The 27,454-nt window shown below is 42.1% G+C and overlaps 1 protein-coding gene across 1 annotated transcript in view; it reads left to right on the top strand.

The window, feature by feature from the left end:
* lars2 (leucyl-tRNA synthetase 2, mitochondrial) overlaps positions 1 to 27,454 on the top strand; it is a 48,498-nt gene that overhangs the window by 9,469 nt on the left and 11,575 nt on the right. Inside the window, exons 4-13 of the mRNA XM_034227801.1 lie at positions 4,693 to 4,784; positions 4,864 to 4,924; positions 5,044 to 5,133; positions 5,437 to 5,580; positions 8,713 to 8,820; positions 9,889 to 10,048; positions 10,361 to 10,465; positions 10,799 to 10,914; positions 11,332 to 11,615; positions 14,793 to 14,891. Coding sequence (XP_034083692.1) covers positions 4,693 to 4,784; positions 4,864 to 4,924; positions 5,044 to 5,133; positions 5,437 to 5,580; positions 8,713 to 8,820; positions 9,889 to 10,048; positions 10,361 to 10,465; positions 10,799 to 10,914; positions 11,332 to 11,615; positions 14,793 to 14,891 — 1,259 coding nt within the window. The remainder of the gene's footprint in view (positions 1 to 4,692; positions 4,785 to 4,863; positions 4,925 to 5,043; positions 5,134 to 5,436; positions 5,581 to 8,712; positions 8,821 to 9,888; positions 10,049 to 10,360; positions 10,466 to 10,798; positions 10,915 to 11,331; positions 11,616 to 14,792; positions 14,892 to 27,454) is intronic.

Raw genomic sequence — 27,454 nt, forward strand, 5'->3', positions numbered from 1 at the left:
GGATTATTTGTCACAGTTGCTCCGATCAGATCGGTCTCCTCCATTTTGTAGATTATTTACGACTTTTGAATCCACATAAACACATCGGCAAAAATCCTGCTTACTTTGAGCATGTGTTTTAAACAGTTTAATCCCTTTGTGAATTGTTTCCACTTCCGTGCCGTCCTTTAATTTCTTCATACAGCGGGAATCCAAATGAATTAATCCTGAGTCCAATAACCATCACTCCAATAGTGCTCCTTAATTACGCTTTCATCCTCCTTTAACACAATACATCACATTCATCCAGCTTGTGACAGTAGTTGTAGCATTTTGAGACTTTGAAACTTTAATTACCGCTGTTGCGCCCCCCCCCCCCCCCCCCCCCCCCCCCCGTGTGTGTGTGTGTGTGGGGGCGCAACTTCCAACAGGAGTCATTTGGGGGGGCTCTTGGGAAAAAAGGTTGGGAACCACTGCTCTAGCCAATCAAACCGCGTGCTTGTGTGTCTGGGGCGGGAGATTCATGTGATTGGTTGTTGCTCGAGTTTCAGACACGCCCGCCGGCAAGCTTCAACGCATGCCGCCGTGTGGACGCTGCGTAAGAGTTATTGAAAAATTAAAAACATGGGTTTACTCCTAAGTCAAAACAATAGCTCTTGGTGGCCACACATTAAGAAAAACCCAACTACGACTCAAAGCTTGTAACTCTTAAGTTCTGCCTGGTTTTGCTTTATTTTTGTTTTCTTCCCCTCACCACAAGTACTCTTCTGTGGCTTCACTGTCCGTGTTTCAATTCAGACACACAGTTCACTGAACTGACTTTTAAAATATCCCCAAAATCACTGAGTATGTGTCTTCCTCAGAGGTACTGTAGAAGCATTTTTTGTCATGATTGAGAGACATTATGCTTTCTTGTTGGGGTTAAATGGTAAGGATTTCGCCTTTACCCATGATACATCTGGTGAATCCTCATTCTGTATTAGAACAGTAAGTGTTTCTATCTGTGTTGGGTTCATAACATTATACAGTGTTGACATTATTGACTTTCTGATATCAGCTTCACTCTGAATATCACAATGAATGGCTTTTAGCCGAGTCTCACTGCACTGCTGTCCGACTCTGGTCTGTTTGTTCCTGATCCATGTATTCAACTATTTCTGAATAATATCATTAAGCTGTGTTTACACTGCTGCAGCCTGTGTTTACACTTCTACTGAACTAAGACACTTCAATTGTCCCATCTCACATTAATGCCATAGTTAGTGCATTATATCACGTACACTCTGCAAACAGAAAATAAGTACCATTATTAGAAGGACAAATCCTCCATGACCAAAGCGTACACGGTCCTAGGAGCATCTAATTACATTTTCTGCGCTGGTTGAACTTGTATGGATTTCTTCCAATCGCATGTTGTGTACTCTGACATTTTATATAAAGCTTGCACTAAATGCTTTCTTTCATGAACATGTTTCATCTGCTACAAGTACCTAATTATAGAATGTGTCCACCTTTTATGTTGCTGGGTTAAAACATTGAAACCACCAACTGTGGGTGTTTTAGATCCTCTCTGAGATACAATCAAGTGTTAGAAATTAGAATCAATATATATTTAGGACTTAAAGTCCAGTAGTCTGCTGTTGATGCGGCTGCCATCAGTTTCTGTCAGACACACACCTGACATGATGTTTTATGTTAAGTCTTTGTCCTCTTGTTATGCGTCCCTTTCTCCCAGTCGGCAAGCTGAAGTGTGACAAACGTATCTGTTTTCTTTCCCCGGTGGATTTTCTCTTTCTGCTTCTGTCTGGTCTCTCCCCGAACAGAAACGTGGTTTCACATGACTGGCAACTACTTCCTGCCCAGGAGTGTACTTTCTCTCAGCATCTGTCAGAAAGGGAACCTTGTTCCGCTTCTTTATTCACTAGTTAATTAGGAACGTACACTCTGTCGATTGTCACGCTCAAGCTATTTCATGGCTTTTTAAATCAGAAAATAGTAGAAGCTTGTACTCAGACTCCATGTTCCTGTTGTCCAGTAATCTATTATGACCAGAACTCATCAATGGAGTAATGATAGAGTTTCTAATCAGTTAAGTGGCAGACTGTGCCTTACTGTCCTTTGATCACTGGATGATTGAGAAATTGACAAGTTTCTACTCAAGAAGTCCAGAGGGTTAAATTGTCCTTTGGTAAAAAGGCTATGTGATGTCCTTGAAGATATGAAAATCTTATTTTATTTATATACTGAAGAAAAAGTATCTGTGGATTCTCAAGAAAGATAAGGTCAACGGTGAATACTATGTTTATTCTGTCCAACAGTAACCAAATCCACCTCCCAGATGCTCTAAAGCTACTTATAACACTAATCAATTATGTGTTTAATTGGTTAGAAAACCCAAAGGGTATTGTGTCCTTCCAAGATGTCAGGGTAGCTATTTACCGTCTTCATGGCAGTAGCTAAATATGAACTGCACGGTGATATCAATCTCATTAAACTGAAAAAGGGAATCAGTGTGTGTTCAACAGTATGTTCGAAACTATTCATATAACCAAAATGATCTGCATTCCTGGTTACCGCTACGGTAAATCTACTTCAGTAACTGGTTGAAATGAACATTTATAGATGAAAATGAAAACGGATTGACTTTACGCTCCTCTTCTTCTTGTCCTTTGCTCTACAGCTGCTTGCACATATGGGCTCCTGTGTATCATTGTGCTACTTAACAAGACAGTTTTATATTGATGCAATTACCAGAGGCTGGTTAGAATTGATTAATGTGATGAGATAACAGTTGACGTGCTTTACAAAGCTGCCACAGATGGAGTAAAGCCTCTAGCTGGAGCTGTGTGGGTGGGCGCTTGCATGTAGCAGAGTGGCCTCACATTCACAAAATCAGTCAGCAAACACAGCCTGTCCCTGTTGTCGTCAACGCGAGGATCCTGGAGCTGCCGAGTGATGTATCTGCCTCAGCTTGGCACTGATTTGCTCCACATTGCAGAGGACAGATTGTCATAAAATGGGTCTACACTGCCTCTTGTCTCTCAAGCCCTGAAATGTACCATGATGACGGGTTGGTGAAGAGCCTAGCATTCATAGGGATAACTGGAGCTGAAGCTATCAGCGGGGAAAAGATAGTTTGCTGCTTTCTTTCAACTTTGAGAATTGAGCTCACTAATGCAGCCTGTCCATCACAAGCGCTCCCTGTAAAATTCCCTTCATGAATACTGCCTCACTTTAATTCCAAATGTACACTTAATAAACAACATAGTAGCGTATCCACCCTAATGAGACGCATGTTTTTTATTCTTTGGCCTGTGCCTGTATTCCTCCTGAGCCACAGTGGTCTGCCGTGCCGAGCGCTCTTATCCTAATGCCATCCAGCACTCGGCTTTACAAATGAGGCAGTTACCAAGGATACCAATTTGTCTGAAACATCAGACCCGTTAGAGTCCGTGTGATGATCCTCTCCAGTCCTCGACTCCTTGTCGCTCTGCCTCTCCTCTACTTTACTCCCGCCTTCCACTCCTGTGCTTTCATCTCATTTCTCTCTCTCTCTGAGCACAAAGACACATCCGAAGCGCTTAAGGGGGAAAAAGAGAAGAGTGAGCGAGACGTCGTCTGGAGGAGAAAATGACTTATGTTAAGGAGGGTGTATGCTGGATGGTAATGTGGATACAGAGTACAGAGGGACAGAGGGAGAAAGCAGACAAAGGGAAAGTGACAGTACATTGTGGTTTTTGTTCCGGACACTGTGTGTAAAACAGATTACTGAGTCATTTGCATCAGGCTTAAAGCTGTCACATCCTGATCTCCCATTTTAAGCTTAACATGGCTTTCCACTTATTTTTGCATAATGCAACAGCTGCAATTACATGGAAATTGTAGTTGGCGTAAATGCATTAACTACCATGCGTAATGGAGTTGAGATCACAGCTGAGGCATTATCATATAGGCAGGGGTCAACATGTGCTGCAGTTAGGGGAACCCAGAGCTATTTTTTTACCTCCTGCAATAAAACATTGTTCATTTTACTGTTAGTGGTTGTTGCATAAATCCTCTCATCACATACTTTATAAAGTAAGCGGTTGCTCATTCAAACCTTTAAAGCCCTCCCTTTGCTATTGTTGGCTTTTTTTTTTTTTCAATTCAAGGATTGAAGGCTTTATTGTCATGTGCACGTTAGCTACATTGTAGATATGGCAATGAAAAACTGAAGTCACAGGCTCCTCCAACAGTGCAACATGAATATATACAGGACATAAAACAAATAAAACTGAAAAAATAGTGCAAGACAATGTTTTGAGATGTGCAAGTAAATACAAATAAAATAGGATTTTGGACCTTTATTGTGCAAAATGATAAACTAGATGTGGAGTTTGACTCTAGAATATATATATATATATACTGAAGGCAGACGTTTCTCTGTATGTGAATGAACATCAAAAAACAAAACATTTAGCAAATTCTCCTTTCAAATTCATATAATCTTGGCTTATTTTCACTTTAAATGTTCTTGATACAGCCTGAAGTCTACAGTCTGTAAAAGTAGTGATAACTATTGAAAATACTTTGCCATGAGAAAGCAAATCTTCACATTTTGAGCTGAAAATAGTGAATAGTTTGTATGTTAAATGATTTGAAATGAGTTGATTATCCATATTGTTGTTTACAGTGCTATCATGACTAATACAGATCTTATAACTTAATCCAAAGGTGTTGAATCCGATGGGTTGGGATGCTTTTGGACTTCCGGCCGAAAATGCAGCCATTGAGCGAGGTCTCGACCCAGAGGAGTGGACTAAGAGGTAGTTGAAATATCACATCTGTTCTTATAAGCGTGAATTGTTAAACATACCCTAACATTGCTGTTTTCTGTGCCGTCAGTAATATCCAGTCCATGCGGGAGCAGCTGGACAGCCTCGGGCTTTGCTTCAACTGGGACCGGGTGAGTAGGAAGTGAAGTAGAACTGAGCATCAAACAGACTGTACGGCTTTTAGATCTGATTTGCTCTCTTGTATGCGTCACACCACCCACTGCTGACATGACTCTGCTTTTCCCGACAGGAAGTCACCACTTGCCTTCCAGACTACTACAGGTGGACGCAGTATCTGTTTGTCAAGCTCTTCGAAGCAGGACTGGCATATCAGAAAGAGGTAGGAATGGCCTTTGCACTAAAGTGCTTATACAGGTTTCCTTTTGAAAGGATGGTATGATTGGTTTAGGTTTGAGGTCGCTGACTGCTACAGGAATGATTGAGGCAGCTCACCCATTACGGTTTGACAACAAAAATAAGAATGGAAAATAGCAGAGCTTGTTAGAAGCTTTTTAATAATGTTTAACGAAATGAGACAACCTTGAAATAAGCCTTTTCTCTGTCTTTTAAATCCAGACTACTTCCTAAGCTCTTTTTTCCTTTGAACTATGTGTGTTTATCTGCATTTGTGTGTCTTTTCCAGGCGGTGGTGAACTGGGACCCTGTGGATCAGACGGTGCTGGCTGATGAGCAGGTGGATGAAAATGGTCGCTCCTGGAGATCTGGCGCCCTGGTGGAGCAGAAGCTGCTCACACAATGGTTCATCAAGACTACAAACTATGCCAAGGTATGGCTTTGCAGTATGTGTGTGTATGTCTGTGTGTGTGTGGGAGAGAGAGCTCTGCATGATGTGTGTGACCAGTGGTGCCTGTATGGCTGGCCGGCAGCTTCATGAAGGCCAAAATGAGCATTGGGACCCTACTGATAACAATCATGGCTGCCACTTCAGAAGCAGCAGCTGCAGTCCTGCCTCTCTGGTTCTGCAATCAGACCCCTGGACAGCGTCATTTGTAGATAGAAACCAGCGGTGGCGTGTTAATGCCACCAGGAGGTCTGGCCAGCTGATGAGAAGCCTCCACCTTTGCGCACAGAACCGGCCTGCTGCAGGACAAAATGAGTCCCCCCGGAGATGTGATATGATTCACCGACAGGAAAGATGGTTCATGCAATGCAGAACATGCATTTGCATTGTTGGAGATGAAGGTGTGCGTGTGCTAACAAACACACTGCACAGGAGAAAAGTGTTTAGTTTTATATAGATGGGGAAATCACATTTTTCCAGACCATTGACTTACAGACAGTGGCTATTAAATCTTAAGTTAGTTGTTTTCTAAGTTTAGAAAAAATGTGTAGAATTGTGGTTGTCACATTAAACGTTTTTGCTGAAACTAAGGATTTTAATTATTAATCAATCTATAAATCATCATTTTTTTTCTATTGGTCTGGTGTGTGAATTTGCGGAAGAAAAATAAAATGCTCATCTCAATTTTGTAAAACCCAAAGAGACATTTTGAAATGTCGTGTTTGTCCGACTGACAGCTTAAAACCCGAAGACATGTTCGTTTGTCTGTATGCGTGATTTACATTATTTGTTTTGTATAATTTCAAAACAAATGTAAATGTAAGATGGTCTGTAACTGTTAATTATTTTATGCAAATAAAATTAAATATAAAAAAAACATTCAGTTAAAAACATTAAAAAACCCAGAAAAGCAGCAGCTAAACCAAAGAAACTGACTAATAAAGGTTTGAAATGAAATGACATAACTACTTGAAAAATGACATGAACATCAACATAGTTGCAGATTATTTTTCGATCAACTAATCATATAAATAATGTTAGGTCTTCTTTGGTCAAACAGCTGCCACATGAAGGAAAGGCAGAGGAAGGTATAGCATAGATTTTTATACTGTACTAAAATGATATTGAAAAGACCTGCCTGTTGGATGTGAAACAATCGAAGTCTTGTTGCTTTGAAAAATGATCATCAATAATGGAACACTTGTGATTTCTTATCGAACATGTAAAACACTTGGTCCTCAGAGGGTTTGTTAATTCCTTTGCTAATTTGATCACTTTGATTAAAACGTCAGCTCGTCACCCAGTTTTAGCCGCAGCGCTGAAGCCGCCCATGCTTGTCTATGTCAGAGGTGTGAGAGGAGGTGGAGGCAGCCTACTGTGACAATGTGTTCCTGCATTTCTAATTTCTCCCTGACGAATAGAGAAGTGGGAAGGAAGGAAGAGGAAGGTGTTAAGGAAAAGAAGTGAGAAAGATAGATGGAGCGAGAGGACGACTGTGTGAAACCTTAGCTTGATGTAATTGGACTGTGATTTCCCGCGTGTGGGTTTCTCTGCTTGCCTGTACACGTGTTCCACTCTGTTAGACAACATTAACCTCAATATTTACTCAGCAGTCATCAGTTCAGCTGTCAGCTAGTTCAACGGAAAGAGTTTCTTCATGAATCTAAATCATATTGTTTGTTCCAGGACATAGTTGACTGCATGTTATTTCTAAGATGGAGCAGGCAGGATGTGAAATGATCACATTGCTGGAGCAGAGTTTTCAATTTCATGCATAATCAAACTTGTTGCACTCAGGCACACATGCCGCCTGCCTGTTGCACTGCACTGACATCTAAATGATTCACAAACTGAGAGCTCAGTGTGTTCCTCAGCAATATTATTATTCAAATATGAGGGCTGTTTTGCATCATTTGGGTACATCGTAACGTTGGTAGGTAACATGGCAGTAGCCAGCGAGAAAAAGCTAGATTTTTACAAAATGAAATGATGATAAACGCATTCCAGTTTTATCAACTCTTTTCCAAGGAAAGAAGCTACCAGCGCTTAGTCCAAAAGTTGCTAAATCTACTCAAATCTAGCTGTGTCTGGTATTTCTACAAAGCCTTGTCCCTCTATAACACATGACTAGCTTCAACCACAAACCACTGTTGACTTTAGGATTACTGGTTAATATCCTTGTGTTGCTGCATAATGTATTATTTTAGTCCAAAGTGTACTTGATGCGTCTTTCTCACACATGCTCATACAATCCTCGGTCATTGCTATACAATCCCTTTTCTCACATGCTTTGCTTAGTTGCCATGGAGACTCCTGTCCTTGCTGTTACCCCTGGTTCTCCATAAAACTATATTTTTAAATCCAGACAAGTGAAAATATTTACTGCCTCTCACTGTAAAGCCACCATCGGTTATCTGTCATTCCTTCTGCTTGGAAAGTCTCTGTTTTTGCTGCGTCTCTCCATCATGCTGACACAGATTCACTGCTGGTGTGTAGAGCCTCTTTTCTCACACTCTGGAGTAAATCCATAACCGACACACTCCACGGCCATGCAGGTGATGACTAGTAGCCAGTGTTTATGTGCCTATCGCTGTGATGAGGTACTGCATGCTGAGCGGCACAGTAAGGGGAGTATTGTGGGTAATAGATTGTGACAGTCTGAAAAGGAAATGGAGAGTTCGAACATCTCGGGCCTCTGCCCAGCTGTGGCTTCGTGGCCCGAGCCTCGTTGATATGCATAGCTTCCTTTAATCATGCAGAATAACTCGTGTGAGAGAGAAAGAGAGAGAGAGATAGATATAGAGAGAGAGTGTACACTTTATAGGCGATAGCTTTGTGATATCAAAGAAAGTAGGGCAAGTGGAGGTCAGGATTTTTGAAAATCCCTTTTTGTCTGCATAATGTGACCTGGTCGGCTCTGCTGCTTTGTCAAAATTAATTGGCCAGGCTTTGGAAGAGGTCACACTAAGTCAATTGCATTATCCTAGGCAGCCATAAACGTGTGAGGAACTAGTTGCCCCACCTTTAAAAAAAAAAATAGCTATTTTCCACAGTGAAATGGAAAATCATATATTTTTTAAACTTCTGCAAATCTTTGTCCCTGCCTCCCTCCTGCAGCCGCTGCTGGACGCCCTGGCCGACCTGCCGGAGTGGTACGGTGTCAAAGCCATGCAGGCGAACTGGATTGGAGAGTGCACCGGCTGCTACTTCGATTTCAAACTCAAGGTGAATCTCGGCTCCCTTCCCCCCTTCCTCACTTTTTATTCATTCATCATTCTTGCTTCCTATTTAATCTCTCAACCTTTTTCTACCAAGTGTTTCCTTGTTTTCTCCTCATTCCCAGCCCCTGTTTTTCATCTCTTTCTCCCCGGGCACTGATTGCTTGCTTTTATTTTGGAGACCTGTGTTTATCCATGTATTGTTACCAAAATTCAGTTGCCAAAACATACAAATCTACTCTTTGTTTATCATGGTCATCAGGTTCATTGATCTGCAAGTGGAAATCAACCGAAACAAGTCTGATGATTCAAAAGTCTTATTATCCTGTTCACCTGGAGAAAGATTCAGTCCTTTAATTTCATAAATTGTAAATAGGAAAGCTTATAGACTGTGTTTTTGTGCCCTTCTGTATGTATATGGGAGTGGATTTCTTTTGCAGAATGAATAACTAAAGTTAGAACCAGGGGTCGTTACGTTAATTGAATGGCTGCTTGACTTGTATTACATCATTTTAAATTGTCAAAGGAACCCTTCACTCATTATCTCCCCAGGGGGCTGACGATATGTATTACTATCTTTTCTACAACATGACTTATACATGGCACCCCCTATCATATGTGTGCCATCTATAAATAATTATAGGATTAGAGACTTTGTAGTTCATTATTTATCAAAGATCTACTAACGGTACATTTGCATAACATCTCAGACCCAAGATTCTAGGTAATAGATTGAGACTCCAGACAATAATTTATCGGATCACTTGTTAATAATTTGTACTGTAACAAAAAAAAGCTCTTCTCAAGGTACTTGTAGCAACCTTAATTGGTCTAAGCCTACAGACAATAGCCATGCTAGCAGCTCTGTGTGTCAAGGTTATTAATGATGTGTGTTTATTGTGTAATTGATTGCCATGCTCTCCAAAGACAATATTTAACAAACAGGAGAACCTTTCAGTGCTATGGTGAACACAATTTCTACATACAACTGTAACACAATGCATTTTAGCTTACCCTGTAATGTGTTTTAAAGTCATCATATTTTAGAATACTTGCTTCTCGTCTTCTCCCCCAGGTGAACGGGGAGGACACGGGGGAGACCCTGTCTGCCTACAGCTCCTCTCCAGAGTCTGTGTTCGGAGCAGCCTACCTTTCCGTCCTGCCCTCCCACAGACTGCTGCACGGTAGCAGCGCAGTCCGCTCGGCCCTTGAGAAATCCTTCCAGCCAGGCAGAGGTGAGCTCTTCCGCACTGACTCTACTCTGTGATTGGGCTTGTCAAGGATTTCCTGTTTTAGGTGGGGGGGGAAGATGAACGTTTTCCTTATGGGGGTTCTTAATTGAGCAGTGCCTGATAACAGAAATGGTGCTGCTCTTCATCAATCCTCAGATAAAGAAGGAAGGACTTACACTTTTCTGGACATTTCATTACAGATGTGTACTGTATTTGAGACTTTGTTAATGTGAATATGTTTATTTAAATATCATGGTATAATGAGCTGCCAGGTGAAGCAGCGCTGCCTCCCTCACACCTCCATCTGCTCTCCAGACTCCCTTACAGAAGTCACCGCTCACAACCTGTTCACCGGCCACGAGGTTCCCCTGGTCATCTCACACAAGGAGGCGTTTGATGCCTATCTGGATACCGTGATCGGTGAGTTACCGGTGTTTATCTGTGTGGGCGGGTTCAATAATCATCTAGAAATTGTATCTGGTCAATAAAAACAGTAATCTGTATCTAACCCTGAGCTGATATTAAAGCAAAAAAAGATTCAGCCTTAAAACACCTAGCATTTTGAAGATTGATCCTTTTGTTATACGTCTTTTTCATGCAGTATTTTCAAGTTCATAATGATGTTAAGCCAGTGGGTGTTTGATTGTAATGATTAGTCCAGCACAGCATGCTCACCTCTCAAGAGATTTGTTGATGTGTGTGGGTCTGTGTTTTTTCTGTGTTACATGTGTATGCTGCATCTGTGTCTGACAGGTATCCCAGACTGCAGTGAGGAGGATCTTTCTGTGGCCAGAGCTCTGAACCTGAGCTGGACGACAGTGCTAAAAAGTGACGAAGACGGGAACCAAACTCTGATCAACTCTGATGAGGTCTGTTGATGGTGACCAGAACACTTATCAAATGCAAATGACTATTTTATGTAACATTCAACATTCAAATATCTAAATATACATATGTAAGGAATATATATGTAATTACTTTATCTCAAAAATGTCTAACAACTTTCAAACTTAGAGAAATCGATCACTTTAATCAAGTTACCAATATGTCGCCTTTGGTCTGCTATAATGGCGTCACGTTTCTGTGTTGTTGCATGTCAGAAGATGGTATATTTGGCTTTTGATACTGTTTTTCCTCACTTAAAAAAAATACGCCTCTCAGATCTTGTGAGTTTTAACCATATATTTGAACTGGGAAAATGAATTTGGTCATTGGTAAAAATCGCACGACAAACATATATAAATAAAATAAAATGTTAAATGCTCTATTTCCTCTTCTTGGTGTAGTTCTCAGGACTCTCTAGAGAGCAAGCATTTGACTCCATTACCCAGAAGGCCAGAGAGCAGAAGACAGGCGGACACCTCACCAGCTCCAAGCTCCGGGACTGGTTGATATCAAGGCAGCGATACTGGGGCACACCCATCCCCGTGGTGCATTGTGGATCTTGTGGTCCAGTTGCTGTTCCTGAGGAGGAGTTACCTGTTACGTTACCAAAGCTGCCGTCTCTCAAAGGAAAGGGCGCTTCACCCCTGGAGGAAGCTCACGACTGGGTCAACTGCAAGTGTCCCAGGTGAGAACACTGACATGTTTTATTTAAAAGTTTTATTGGAACATTACACACAAAGGTATTTCAATGCTTTTTCCATGCAGTCCTGTTTGGTGTTATCTTAAACATAATACATCCTGAGAAAAAACTCTGTTATTCCTTTAATTACTATACAAAAAAGGAATATTTAGACATTTTATTTGCATTTTTGAAGTAGATAATTTTGATTGGGAATTATAAAAAGACTCTCAATAAGCCCTAATTATATGTCATCCATGCACAAGGGAGTCAAGCCTCTAGTGATTTCAAGCCATCAATGTATTTCAATTCTATAATCATAACTTTATTATTGTTACACGCTTGTGACATTTGTGGCCGAAGGTATTGTGGTTTCGGGGTTTTACATTCTTCCATCCCGTTGTCATGATTGTCATGTCTCTGTGAATCTCTTCACATTTGGCACAAACGTCCATATCAACTCAAGGGTGAATAGATAACGTTGTGCTGGTAAAATCCACTCATTAAGCACGTTTTTGGCCGTAACTCAAGAATTCATCTGCTGATTATTACAATTTCACATTAATGTCTTGAGCTTTCCTTTGCAAATCCGCATTATGTGAACTTGTTCGGCAGGAGCTTGAATGTAACATTCGTTTATATGTTAATGTCCCACACTCCAGCTCTAAATAACCTCAGATTTATAATAACCATTTCAACTCTAACTATTTGCATAGTAAGAAAGCATCCCGCTTAAGTGCTCTTGAGGGTCACTGAGTCACCGACACCTCCAGTAGCACTGTAATCATCGGCGGATAAGTAGCTCTATTCAGCCGCTGTAGCAGAAATGGAAAACGAAGATGTGTGTTTTACTGTTTGCACGACATTAGCGATTTGGGAAATGATCCTGTCCATTATGGTGTTTGTGGAGTGGGAATTGAATTATGTGTAAACCCTCTCCTGCGAACTTCCTGTAGTTCCTCAGGAGACCAGCACTGACTAAACGAGCCCGCTGTCAGCGCAGGCTGAGAAGATTGACAGCTTCACAAGAACACAGAGCATTGAAAGCGAGCCTATGATTGTGTGATTAATACTTTTGCTCTGATGGGGTTGTGTAATGAGCGGCATCTGTGACAGGAGCTGCATGAGATGATGATGGAGGTTACATAAGCCTGCTGTGCCTCGTGAGACGCACACAAAACTGTACATTTACACACACACACACACACACACACACACACACACACACACACACACACACACACACACACACACACACACACACACACACACACACACACACACACACACACACACACACACAACAGCCTTTTGGTACAGAGGCCTTATTAGACACACACACCTACACGTACATGCACACACAGCAAGTCACCTGAGTGACTGTGTATGAAAATGTTTGCTGCTCAGCCGGCGTCTCCAGAGTCCCTCGCTGATATGGGAATTCCTCTCTGAATGAGACTAATCACCATCTTGGCACCATGTTGATTAAAACAACGGCCCACTCAGTCGCAGATGGCAGTCATCAGATTGTGTTCAGTCACTTCCACAAAGTTTCTTGAAATCCTCCCATCAGTAGAGATTGATGGCTATAATCGCAAAAACATCGTTATCTCCTCTCTTCCCATCTCCCCTCCGTTGTTAAGTGTCTCTGGAAATGTGTTCCCTTCACTCGTCGACCATGTCCAATTAAAGTTTGAGTGGAACACGGTCGAGCAGGGTGATGAGAAATTGAGTTTTATTTGTCCTTGAGGAAGTCATTTCCTGTGTACTCCTCTGGTGTCGGGCCCGCTGTAAATTGGCCTGCCAGCTGAATCCCCCTGCTCGACTTAGGCTGGCTTGGAAGGTGTGCATAATAGTTGTTGTTGTTCCATGATTTTACAGGTAAAAAGGGAAACGCTTAGCTAGTGCAGCACACACATTTGCAGACGCACACAGCACAAGGAGCAAGGGCCATTTTTCATGCGAAGAGCCCACTTGTGGAGTGGACAGCTGCCTCTCTTGCCTCATCTGTTCGAGAGCCTTTTGGCTCCTTCTGGCTCATCCTGCAGTGCAAACACACATTCATTAACACACTTGTGCATACAGGTTGCATTCGATTGACTTACCTTCTGTTATTGTTGTGCTCTTTCCATGGGTTAGAGAAGGGTGCCGTCTCCAGAGAGAGTCCCTCTGTGTTGTCTAATCTGATCTGACTGTATATGCTAACAGCTGCCTGTCAAATGACCACAATCTGGCCTGTGATTTGGACAGTCTGCTGTGAGAGAGGAGGCAGCAAATCTCACTAATTTAAGCAGACATTTTTTTGGACATTTTTTTTCCCGTTCTGTGAAGTTTCATTTTTTGTACTCTTTTGTGACAGTTTATTATACTGCTGGATTTTTTATATTATGAAATAACACCTGGCTTCTTAATATTAACCTTGCTACACCTTAGCCTTGTTGCTAAGCAACCTTTAGCTCATACCTTATCATCACTGCCTTATTATAGACCTGTGTGGTCGAAGGGTGTGTGGCTGTGCTAGTGAGTTTGATATTAAAACCTTTGACGGTGAAACGAATGTTTGTGTGAGTGAAAATGTTAGAGACAATCATACTAAACAGAGACATCCCATAAGGTCCAGGATACGATACTTGCTCTGTTGCTCATAGTGAAGCTCAGAGCTTTGCTTCTGTTTATCTTTCTGGGACGCTGATTTCAACTCTACTGAGACTCATTATAAAGTAAAAGGCAGACGCTTTCACCGTTCCATTAAGTGCTTTTAAATCCAAACAGAAAAACGTTGCAAACGTCCTCCCCCTCCACTGTGGAAGGGGTGTGGGTGGGTAGATTCACATCACGTACCCAAGTGCTGTTTGGTTTGGATAGAAAGGGGCATGGGGTGACATTTCCAACACAAACACATGATCATGTGTTGGGCCTGCCAGTTGGGTCCGTGTTAGCTCAGCTTGTTAGTCAGGGAACAGGAACAGAGCTGCGGTGCCAGCCTGGCTTTAGCTGTGCTCCTCTACAGGGACATGACCCCCACATGCAGATGGAGCCAGCGTTACACACACAAATAGATCACATACTCTGCCATTTCACTTAGCATACAAACAGAGATAGTTATTTGTTCGCATTCTAATTAGCAACCCTAATATTGATTTTTGTGTCACCTCTAACAATCGTCTTTGTCTCCTCTGACAGATGTAAAGGCCCAGCCAGGAGGGAGACTGACACCATGGACACGTTTGTTGACTCGGCTTGGTATTACTTCAGATACACGGACCCTCATAACACAGACAGGTACGAACATTCTCCTACTGAAACTTTTACTTTCTTGTTTTTTTACAGTTTTTTTAAGCCACAATAATGCAAGATCTTTCCTTTTGCATCTGTTTCCTCACACTGTGACAGATTTTAGCGCAAATTGCACACGTCTTATTGACACCGTCTTTGTTCGAATACAAAGAAGAAAAAGCTGTTTCTCCAGGAGTGGGTGGACAGTGAGCATATCTGCCTGTTTTTAGATATTTAAAAAAGATTCTTTGTAATGTCTGCTATGTCTACAGAAACGTGATTATCTCTCTTGCCTCATACACACACATTGTACTTCCACATACACACTTTGGTCTATATGCACCATTGACAAGTACTCAAACACATAATCATGCTCAGGGTAAGATCACCCACTCTCTCCCACTTGCCCATTTAAAACATGCATATACTACTGTACACTTATGTTTATCTTTCTTACAGTGCAGACGCTTTTCTGCTTGCTCCTGCCTCTGCTTACTTTTTATGCTGATTTTCCTATTCTTATTCTCTGAAAACTTCGAGCAGCGGCTCCTGGACATTAACTTATCACTGGGACAGTTAATCTTCGTAAATAGACGGAGGGTTTCAGCCATATTTCAACATTTTTACGACGACCTCAGTCTTACAGTAGCGTGGCCTAGCAACAGCTAAAGCCTGGTAGGCTACTGCATGCTATTTAGCTTAAGCTAGTTGGTAGAAAAATGCCTCCGTTCTCTACAGATGACTTCCACAAACTTATAGAGAAGATGGCTGTGTTGGAAATGAAAATGCAACGGTTGGAAGTTAACGTGGAAGTGAATGGACTATGTCGTGGGAATGACACCACTTTACCAGTGTTGCAAAATAATGGAAAAGGGTATGCTAACTCACAGCTAGTTAGCAGCTACAAGGATTCCAAGGAACAGGAGGGCTGTGTACCGGGTAATAAATCTACAAGTGGTAGTCCTCTCTGGAACTCTCTGGGTGCAAAGCCTAAGAGTAAATCATTTCCATGGGATTTGGGAGGACGAATAACAGGCAGAGCCCAGCATTCTGAAATCTGTGATGCGACCGGCTGGCCTGCATTGTTATCACCCAGGAAGAATGCCTATTCAACCCCTATTCATACTAGGAAACAGCAGTGGACAGCTGCTAAAGGGAGAATTACAAACAATCCTCCTAAACCACCAAGTGTGCCAATCCAGAACAGATACGCTCCGCTGACCGAGAGCCGGAGATCTCTTTCTGATGACCCGGATAACCTGTCCTCTTCACACAGCAGGGTAAGGACCAATAGCTACTCCAAAAGTAAAAGGCTAGAGGGAAAGCTAACGACTGGGCATGAATCTCTGATTGTGGGTGACTCTGCTTTAAGAGATGTAAAAGGTCTGTGTAGTAAGAACAACACTAAAGTACTCTGTTTTCCCAAGGATGTGGTCTCTGACTTGACTGAGAAGATCCTGCATATTGGGGCTGAACATCCGACTGTGAAGAATGTGGTACTACACATTGGAACAAATGATGTTGTGAAACAACAGTCAGAAGTGCTGAAAGAAGACTTTAAATGTTTGTTAGAAACTGCCAGCTCTCTAAATGCAGAGGTGTTCATCAGTGGTCCTCTACCGCCAGTCAGAAGAGGAGTGGAGAGATTCAGCAGATTGTTTGCACTGAACACCTGGCTTTCAACGGCCTGTACTGACCATTCTGTTCATTTTATTGACAATTTTAACTTGTTCTGGGACCGCAGACATCTTTTTAAGGCAAATGGAGTTTGTCTGAACAAGTCAGGAGTGAAATTGTTTATCTCTAACATATTCAACTGCCTGCGTCATCAATCTGTTCCCTCTGCCAAGGACAAGCAGCAAGAGGAATCAAAACAGGAGAAAGACACAACACATCGCGCAGAAAACCCTGAAGAAGTATCACTGCACCCGCCTGAGGAATGTTCTGATTATGGGAGACCTATGACACAAATGGAGGAGTCTCCACTGCCCGTCACCCTCCCTGTCAACGCCTTTGAGGATACTCTTCATTCATCCCCCAGCTCTCTCTACTCTCCGCTCACCCTCTCACCCTCGCCCACCCCCCTGGAGTTCAATGACCGCATGACGGTGACACGCAGGGTTGGCAGCATGTCCTTTACCCCCGCCCCTCAACGACGCCCACCAAAATCACCGAAGCAGAGATGCGCACCATCTCCCCCGGCTTCATCACCATGCCTACCACAATCATCAAAACCACAACAATACAAGGAAGATGGAAGCAGATTTCCAAACCCCACTTCCTACAGTGTAGCCCTCACCCTGCCCTCCTATGATGAGAGGAGCAGGGTGGTGGGTCCTCCCTCCCCTTCAAAGCCTGATAGGGATGTGTGTGTACAAAACGCTGGCATGTCCTTTACCCCCGCTCCTCAACGCCCACCAAAATTACCGCAGACGCGCACCATCTCCCCCGTCTTCATCACCGCGCCTACGTCAACCACCTCCCCTCCCTGGTCAACCACCTCCCCTCCCTTCAAGAAAGCATCTGCAGTCTCCGAAGCCTGATAAGGATGTGTGTGTACAAAACACAACAAATTCTTACTGATATGTGCTGGGTCCAGGCTCAAGGGCGTATGGCACTCTCAACTCTTTCCAGAACATGCCGGGGCCCTGCCTGCCAGTAGCTTTGCCGATATCTGTGTTGATAGGTAATAGATTAAGAGCGGTGAATCATCTTAGAAACAGGAAGCGCTCAAACGTTTGTGTGAGTTTATCTAATTTAGCATTGATTCCATGTCAGCCACAGCTTGTTACAAAAAACATGACTGATAGTGTGTTTAACAAACTTAAACTAGCTTTATTAAATGTCAGGTCTATGGCAGGAAAAACATTTTTAATCAATGATTTTATCACTGAGCACAATCTCGATTTTATGTTTTTAACAGAAACTTGGATTGAACAAAATAACAGTGCAGCTGTTCTTATCGAATCAACCCCTCCCAACTTTAGTTTTATGAGTCAGGAAAGAATGCATAAGAAAGGGGGTGGAGTTGCTATTCTGTTCAATGATTCCATTCAATGCAGGAAGACATCTTATGGAAACTTTGATTCTTTTGAATATGTGGCCCTTCAGCTGAAATGCTCCTCTCGAGCTCTGTTCCTAAATATCTATAGACCACCCAAATACTGTGCAAGCTTTTTTGATGACTTTACTGAACTGCTGTCTATAGTGTGTATTGACTTTGACCGTCTAGTCATTGTTGGTGATTTTAACATCCATGTTGACAACCCCCAGGACAGAGGGGCTAAATAACTGTTTTGTGTTCTTGATAGCTATGGACTGACTCAGCATGTGACGGAGCCCACGCACAATAAGGGGCACACTCTGGACTTAATTATCTCAAAGGGTCTGAATATCTCTAAGGTTGTGGTGACTGATGTTGCACTCTCTGACCATTCCTGTGTTTTCTTTGAGAGCTCTATTTCTGTTCACAAAAATGTTCAAAAAGAGGTAACTACAAAGCGATATTTAACTGAAAACACTAGGGAAATGTTTACTCAGAATTTTTCTTCCACACTTGCCCCTACTAACATCTCAGTAAATGAGCTAGTAGATCATTTTAATTAAAAAATTAAAAATGTTATAGATGCCATTGCTCCAACTAAGGTAAAGGAAGTGTCTGGCAAGAAAATATCTCCATGGAGAAAAGGCCAATGAGCGTGAAAACAGAAAAAGAGTGTCGAAAAGCTGAACGCAGGTGGCGAAAAAACAAAACTCCAGGTTCACTTTGAAATCTATAAAGAGAGACTTGGCCTTTATAATTTGGAATTGAAAAACGCACGACAATCGTTCTTCTCTGACATCATTACCAAAAACAAAAAACAACGCACGTGCCTTGTTTGCTACCGTCGACAGACTAACTAACGTCAGTGTCAGTAGCCTCTGAATTTCTATCCACCAGGGCGTGCAATGATTTTGCCTCCTTTTCACTGACAAAATTCAGAAAATCAGACAAGCAGTCAGTGCCTCTGCATCAGGAACAGCAAATGTGTTGTCTCTGTGTCCACTTAACATCAATTCAAACACCATGACACAATTCCATCAGATTAATGATAAAAACCTAGAGGACATTATACAACTTCTGAAATCCTCCTCCTGCTGCCTTGATATTATTCCAACAGGATTTTTCAAAGATGTTTTGCCTTGCATGGCCCTCAGATCTACTTCATATAGTAAACAAATCTCTTCACTCAGGTATTTTTCCACAGGCCCTGAAAACTGCAGTCATTAAACCGCTCTTAAAAAAGAATAATCTAGATGCTTCAGTAATGAACAATTACAGGCCCATATCAAACCTCCCATTTCTAGGTAAAATCATTGAAAAAGTTGTTTTTCAACAGTTGAGTAATTTCTTGCATTTAAATAACTGTTTCGATGTGTTCCAGTCAGGCTTTCGTCCAAACCACAGCACTGAGACTGCTCTTGTAAAGGTCTTTAATGACATCCACTTAAACACAGACAGTGGCAGAACTTCAGTGTTAGTATTTGTAGGTGCCATAACACTACTTAGCTCAAGTTCATTATTTGTATTATCATTATTATTTACGTCACCTTTATTTGCTTGTTGAGCACTTCCGGTAATTGTCACATGGATGTGGTTTGGTTTATAAGTCACCTGTTTGATGTTGAGTGCACATGACAGAGGGTGAGCTTGTGCTGTCATTTTTTCTGTTGACCGTTTTGTCCATAGTTACTATGTTTTGATTTTGTTTATTAAATAACCCTAAAACTATATTGCTTCAACATGGACTTTCTTTTCGAAAACGCGTCACAGTTTAAAGCCAAGTTTAGCCTCTCGGCGACTCAAATGTAACTGGGGATTGAGCCGCCACATTAAGTCAACAGAAAAAACGCCGGTCATTCCCATCAGAGACCGAACTGGACGGACCGGCTGGCTTCCTAAGCTTACGGATAGCTTGGACGCTTCGGATAACGGACTTAACATTTTGTACCTTTGGAACCTTCGGATAGTTTTTCCCTGATCGATATGGATTGGAGTAGCCACGAGGACTCACTTATGGACACTCATTGACTGCAGCGCACAACAAGCTAAAAGCGGTAGGCACGATTATTTCCTTTCTTGTGTATTTTTGCTGGACACAGTTTGGGAAGCGTGACCGTTTGTCCATTGGGGACTTTGGCTTTTGTTGTGTGTGTTTATTATGCCGTGAGCGGCGGAAGTTTTGTTATGTGTTGTGCTGTGCTGTGAGCGGCGGTTGTGCGTGCTTGTTATGCCATGAGCGGCGGAAGTTTTCGAATTGTTTGTTTTGCTGTGGCGGCCGGGCCTCGCTGGTTTCAATTTCATACCAGTGAACACTGTCGTGTTACTTGAAATGCTAAGGCACCACACATATTGCATCAAATATGAGTGACACAAACGGTGAAATGGAAAAAAGGGCTGTCAAGCTTACTCGTAAATCCTTGGCTTGCAAAATCGAACAACTACAAAAAGAATGTCAGTCAAACGTGCAGAAGATTAAAGGACGCACACAGGAAATCAAACATCTAATGAAAAATTATGAAAATGCAACGGATGTTAGACTCAAACTGGACAAAATAATTCATCAATATGAAAATGCTAAAACAGCACATGAATCAGTTATTATGTTGCTTTCCGAAGACGACCTGGAAATACAAAATAACTGGTTTCAACAAATAACAAAACATAACAATGATTTTATGGAGGATGTACAACAATGGCTCTTGGAAACAGGGAGGAGGCCCTTTCTGCAAACAGGTCATGTGACTGTCAATGAACCAATCGCTGCAAACACAGATATTCCTCTCATTCTACCAGACAAGGCACCCGCCGATGTAAAGGAGCAATTGGAACACACTGAGGCTCAGCAGGACATTCTCTTTCCCCCGTCAAACATGAAGGCTACATCATGCACACAAGATGATATACAACCTGGTGACAGCATATCAAACATTGGTAGCAGAAAAAGCAGGCAAAGCTCAAGATCAAAAGTTTCCAGCACCGCATCTGCACACATAAAAGCTGAGGCCGAAGTGGCAACCATGAAAGTACTCCAAAAACTCCTAAAGGACAAACATGTCCTGGAAGCACAGGAGCAGGAATTGAGGAGGAAAAAGGAGCAAATGGAATTAGAAGGAAACATTGCTGCCACCATTGCAAAAATGAAAGTGTTAGCAGCCCCCAGGGGATCAGCTAATTGTTCTATATTATCCAATGGCATGCAGTCATATTTTGAAACGGGACAAAGGGAAATACAGTTTGTAACATTAAAACAACCAATCATAACCACCACAGACAGAACTGTCACTAACATTGATACAGCTCCCCTAACACCTAATGCAAGCATCAGGAATCTAGATGAACATCTACATGTAGCATCTCCAGATCCAGTAACTGCCACAAGCAACAGTGACACGTGCAATATATTTTCAGTCATGGAAAAACAAAATGAAATAACCGCTTTATTAATCCAGCAACAGTGTCTATCATCCATGCCCAAGAAAGACATTCCAGTGTTTAATGGTGACCCACTTCAGTACCAAACATTTGTGAGATCTTTCGAATTTAATATTGAAAGCAAAAACAATAACCCCAGAGACTGCCTCTACTACCTGGAGCAATATACAACAGGACTGCCCAGAGACCTTGTACGGAGTTGCCAACATATGGCCTCAGACAGTGGATTCAGCAAGGCCAAATGGTTACTGCAACAGAACTTTGGCAATGAACATAAAATTGCAACAGCATACATGGCCATTAATAAGGGCTGAGGACACAAGGGCTCTACACTAGCATACACGGTCTACCTTAGAGGATGTTGCAATGCGATGGAAGATGTAAACTACATGTTTTGAGCTCAACATTCCAGCAAACATTGCTAGCCATTTTAAAGAAACTTCCATATAGGCTGAAGGATTTATGGAGAACTGTAGCGTGTGACATCCAGGAAAAACAACACCAAAGAGCTGCCTTCAAGGATATTGTGGAATTCCTTGAAAGGCAAGTAAAAATTGCTACAGATCCCATATTTGGGGACATTAAAGACCCCCCTCCCGTAAGCAAAGACATAAGAAGGCCACAGCCTCATCCAAGAGGAAGCATCTTTGCAACCAATGTGAAAGTTACAGAAAATAAATATGACAGAAGCACTGTAGAGAAAGGGATTTTGTCAGCTGTGAAAAACTGCTTGTATTGTAGATGTGAACATGCTCTGGAGATGTGTCCACAGTTAGAAAGGAGGACACATCATGAAAAAAATCACATTTCTTAAAGAAAATGGTCTTTGTTTTGGCTGCCTGTATAAAGGACACATAAGTAGAGACTGCAGGAAACGAATGAGGTGCAACATATGCAATCTAAATCATCCCAGAATGTTGCACATCTACCAACAAAGGAAGGACATGGAAGAAGCATCTGCAAACACTGCTGAAGCCTCAATTCAGACAGGTGGCCTTACTGGGGCCGGTGAAGATGGTTGCAAACTCTGCATAGTACCAGTCCAAGTTAAAGGGAAACACAACAGTGCATACCTATGCATTTCTTGACCCAGGCAGCACTGCATCGGTTTGCACATTAGGGCTTATGAACAAACTTAACCTCCAAGGAAGAAGGTCAAACATTCTGCTGAGAACTATGGGTCAAAGGAAGGTCATTGAAACCAGCATTGTGTCAGGCCTAGAGGTTGCTGGACTGGATAACAGCAACTTTTGTGATCTACCCGGCACATACACTCAGAAGACTATGCCCGTGCACAAAGGAAACATTCCACGTCAAAACGACATCAATCAATGGTTGCATTTGAGGGATGTTTGTCTACCTGAAATTGATGCTGAAATTGAGTTGCTGATTGGTTCAGATGTTCCAAAAGCCCTTGAACCAATTGAGGTAATCAGGAGTGTGGGGGATGGACCTTATGCCGTAAAAACCATGCTCGGATGGACAGTTAATGGACCATTAGGAGGATGTACTGATGATACTCAGGACAACACTTCAATAAGTGTAAACAGAACATCAGTTGTGCAACTTGACAAGCTGTGGGAACAGCAATTTAAGACTGACTTTCCCGAATGTGGGAGAGACAACCAAGAACCTTCCAGGGAAGACCAACAGTTCTTGGATCTGGTTTCAAAATCTGCCCACCTAGTCAATGGACATTATTCTATTGGATTACCATTTAGAGAAAAGGAAATATGCATGCCCGACAATAAAGGTGTTGCTGAGCAACGCACTCTGAACCTTAAAAGAAGATCTAAGAGAGATCCTTCCTTTCATTCTGATTATACCAACTTTATGTCTGAGATGATATCAAAAGGCCACGCAGAGAAAGTACCCGGATCATGTCTTGGAACGTAGAGACGGCAAAAAATGGTATCTACCACATCACGAGTTTTTGCATCCACAAAAGAACAAACTTCGAGTAGTGTTGACTGTGGAGCAACATTTCGGGGAGTTTCACTAAATTCTCAGCTCTTCCAGGGGCCGATCTGACTAGTACCCTTGCTGGGAGTTTTGTCAAGATTCCGTAAGGATCCTATCGTCATCACTGCAGACATCGAAGCCATGTTTCACCAAGTGAAAGTTCCAAGTGAAGACCGTGACTTGTTACGGTGGCCTGATGGAGACTGCAGTCAGAACCTGGTGGAATATAGAATGACCGTGCATCTCTTCGGAGCAACCTCATCCCCAAGCTGTGCAAATGTTGCCCTTAGGAAATGCGCTGAAGACAATCTAGAACAGTTCAGCCCTCAAGCCATAAATGCAATTATGAATAACTTTTACGTAGACGACTGCCTCACTTCAACAGCTTCAGAAGAAGAGGCAACAGCCCTTTATCATGAACTACGAGCCATTTGTTCCAAGGGAGGCTTTCTACTAACAAAATGGATAAGTAACAGTCGGCATGTGTTGGCTGCAATACCTGAAATGCAAAGAGCAAAGGAAATAAAAAATCTGGATTTGGACCATGACCATCTTCCAGTGGAGAGAGTGCTGGGTGTACAATGGTGTGTTCAGTCTGACGTCTTCAAGTTCAAAATCATCTTGAAAGATAGGCCGCTCACAAGAAGGGGGATTCTCTCAAGCGTCAGTTCAGTGTATGATCCCCTTGGAATATTGGCACCAGTTGTCCTCACTGCAAAAAAGATCCTGCAAGATTTGTGTAGGAGAAAGCTTGGCTGGGATGACAAATTACCAGAATCTATCTTGCAGGAGTGGATGAGTTGGACCCAAGACCTTCATAAGCTGGAAGGCTTCAAGGTTGACAGAAGCTTCAAACCTACCGACTTTGGAACGGTGTCATCTGCTCAAATGCATCATTTTGCTGACGCTTGCGAAGAGGGTTATGGAACTGTAAGTTACCTGTTTCTGCAGAACAACTCTGGCCATTCACATTGTGGATTCGTAATGGGAAAAGCAAGAGTGGCTCCGTTAAAACCAGCCACTATCCCTCGCATGGAGCTGACTGCCGCTACTATGGCAAGCCGAATAGACACCATGTTAAGAAGGGAGCTACAGATGGAACTATCAGATTCTGTATTTTGGACAGACAGCACTTCGTACTCAAATACATCAACAATAACACTTCAAGGTTCAGAACTTTGTGGCCAATAGAGTTTCGGAAATTGCCAAAGTATCAAATGCACTACAGTGAGATATGTTAACACCATAGACCAATCCAGCAGACATGGCTTCACGAGGTTCGACTGTAAAATATTTTCTGAAGAAAGAAAAACTGGTTGTCCGGACCTCAGTTTTTACTTCGACCTCAAGAAGAGTGGCCCCAAAACCCTGATGGATTGAAAGTAATCTCACTAAAGGACTCTGAAGTCAGGAGCATAACCGTTAACACTACTCAGATCATGTCCGAGGAAATGGATCCTGTCAACCAATTAATCCATCACTTTTCCTCTTGGAATGGTTTGAAAAGGGCAGTAGCATGGATGCTCAGACTTAAAAGACTGCTTTTGAATCGCAGCAGAAAGAGAAACCAAACAAGTGTTCTTCCTCAACTAATTCCAGATAACATACATCAAAGAGGTCTATCACAAAAGGAGAGAGGGAATCTCAACAGGCAAGAAAACAAGGGTCTCACAGTTGAAGAACTGGCAAACGCTGAAATAGAGGTAATCTGTTTCTGCCAAAGAAAGAGGTACACCGATGAAATCTCAAATCTGAGAAAAGGAATAAATGTCAAGAAAACCAGCCACCTTCATAAACTCAACCCATCCTGGAAAATAATGTGTTACGGGTTGGTGGACAACTTAGCCGGGCAGCAATGCCGGAGGATATGAAACATCCTGTCATAATGGCTAAAGACTTTCACATTGCCGATCTTATTCTGCGAAATGTTCATGAAGAAGTGGGTCATGGTGGTCGCAACCATATGTTATCCCGACTACGCCAACAATATTGGATTCCTGGAGCTACCGTAGCAATAAGAAGAACGTTGTCGAAATGCGTAGTCTGCCGGCGTATAAATGCTACTCCTGGACAACAACAGATGGCGGATTTGCCCCTGGATAGAGTCTCTCCTGATGAACCTCCATTCACATATGTTGGAGTTGATTATTTCGGACCCTTTGGAGTGAAGCGTGGAAGGAGCATTGTGAAACGTTATGGTGTCATTTTCACATGCTTAGCAATAAGAGCAATTCACCTTGAAATGGCATCATCTCTTGACACTGATTCGTTCATCAATGCGCTACGGCGCTTTATATCTAGACGTGGTCAAGTCAAAGAACATCTGACAATGGCACTAATTTTGTAGGATCTGAACGCGAGTTGAAGGAGGCAATTGAAAGTTGGAATCAAGGTGAGATTCACAATACACTTCTTCAGAAAGGAATTCATTGGATCTTCCATCCCCCAGCTGGCTCACATCATGGAGGTGTTTGGGAAAGATTGATCAGATCAGTACGAAAGGTTCTCAACTCCACTCTGAATGTACAAAGTCTTGACGAAGAGGGACTTAACACAGTCTTATGTGAAGCAGAAGCTATTCTCAATAGCCGTCCAATCACCAAATCTTCTACAGATCTAAACGACCTAGAAGCACTGACACCGAATCATCTTTTGCTCCTTAAGACAACACCATCCCTGCCACCAGGACTGTTTCAAAAGGAAGACATTTACGCTCGCCGCAGGTGGAGACAAGTTCAGTATATGTCAGACTTATTCTGGAAAAGGTGGATTAAAGAATATCTTCCCCTACTTCAAGAACGACAGAAATGGTCAAAAATCAGACGCAACTTCACACCAGGAGACATCGTGATCATTATGGATGACTCAGCTCCTCGGAACTCCTGGCTTACTGGAAAAGTTGCTGAGACCATCATTGACAAAAAGGGACTCGTGCGTATGCTTCGGATCAAGACCAAGACTGGTTTCCTGAGCAGACCAATTACAAAGTTAGCCTTCTTCAGGAGTCAGAGGACTTTTGCCATGTCTAAATGGACTATTTTTGCCTATTTTATTTTTTGTCTCCTACCCCCCTGCACACACACAAACCACACTAATCATTTTTATTGATACTGATTAGTGAGAAAAGATGATCACTTTTCCAAAAAGACTGCAACATATGAACTCTGAACAAATAATCCAAGAAAGAGATCTGGACGTATATTTTGTGTGTATTGTCATTTATTATAGTAATTATACTTTTGTGAAATGATAATTAGGGGCCGGTATTGTAGGTGCCATAACACTACTTAGCTCAAGTTCATTATTTGTATTATCATTATTATTTACGTCACCTTTATTTGCTTGTTGAGCACTTCCGGTAATTGTCACATGGGTGTGGTTTGGTTTATAAGTCACCTGTTTGATGTCGAGTGCACATGACAGAGGGTGAGCTTGTGCTGTCATTTTTTCTGTTGACCGTTTTGTCCATAGTTACTATGTTTTGATTTTGTTTATTAAATAACCCTAAAACTATATTGCTTCAACATGGACTTCTTTCGAAAACGGCGTCACAGTTTAAAGCCAAGTTTAGCCTCTCGGCGACTCAAATGTAACTGGGGATTGAGCCGCCACAGTATTATTAGATCTCAGTGCTGCGTTTGACACTGTTGACCACAACATATTACTAGACCGACTGGAAAACTGGGTGGGACTTTCGGAAACAGTTCTAAATTGGTTTGAATCCTACTTAAAGGACAGAAACAACTTTGTTTCTATAGGTAAATACACATCTGAGTTGAAAAATATGACATGTGGGGTACCTCAAGGCTCCATCTTGGGGCCTCTTCTCTTTAACATCTACATGCTACCACTGGGTCAGATAATGAAAAACAACAAAATAAGTTACCATAGCTATGCAGATGACACACAAATGTACGTAACAATTTCACCAGGAGACTATGCTCCAATTCAAACACTGAGTAAGTGCATTGAACAAATCAATGACTGGATGTGTCAGAACTTTCTCCAATTAAACAAAGATAAAACTGAGGTAATGGTTTTTGGAGCCAAGTCAGAACGTATAAAAGTTAGCGCTGAGCTTCAGTGTGCAATGTTCAAAACAACAGATAAAACCAGAAATCTAGGTGTAGTC

The sequence above is a fragment of the Gymnodraco acuticeps genome, unplaced genomic scaffold (genome assembly GCF_902827175.1).
Source record: "Gymnodraco acuticeps unplaced genomic scaffold, fGymAcu1.1, whole genome shotgun sequence".
Lineage (NCBI taxonomy): Eukaryota > Metazoa > Chordata > Actinopteri > Perciformes > Bathydraconidae > Gymnodraco > Gymnodraco acuticeps.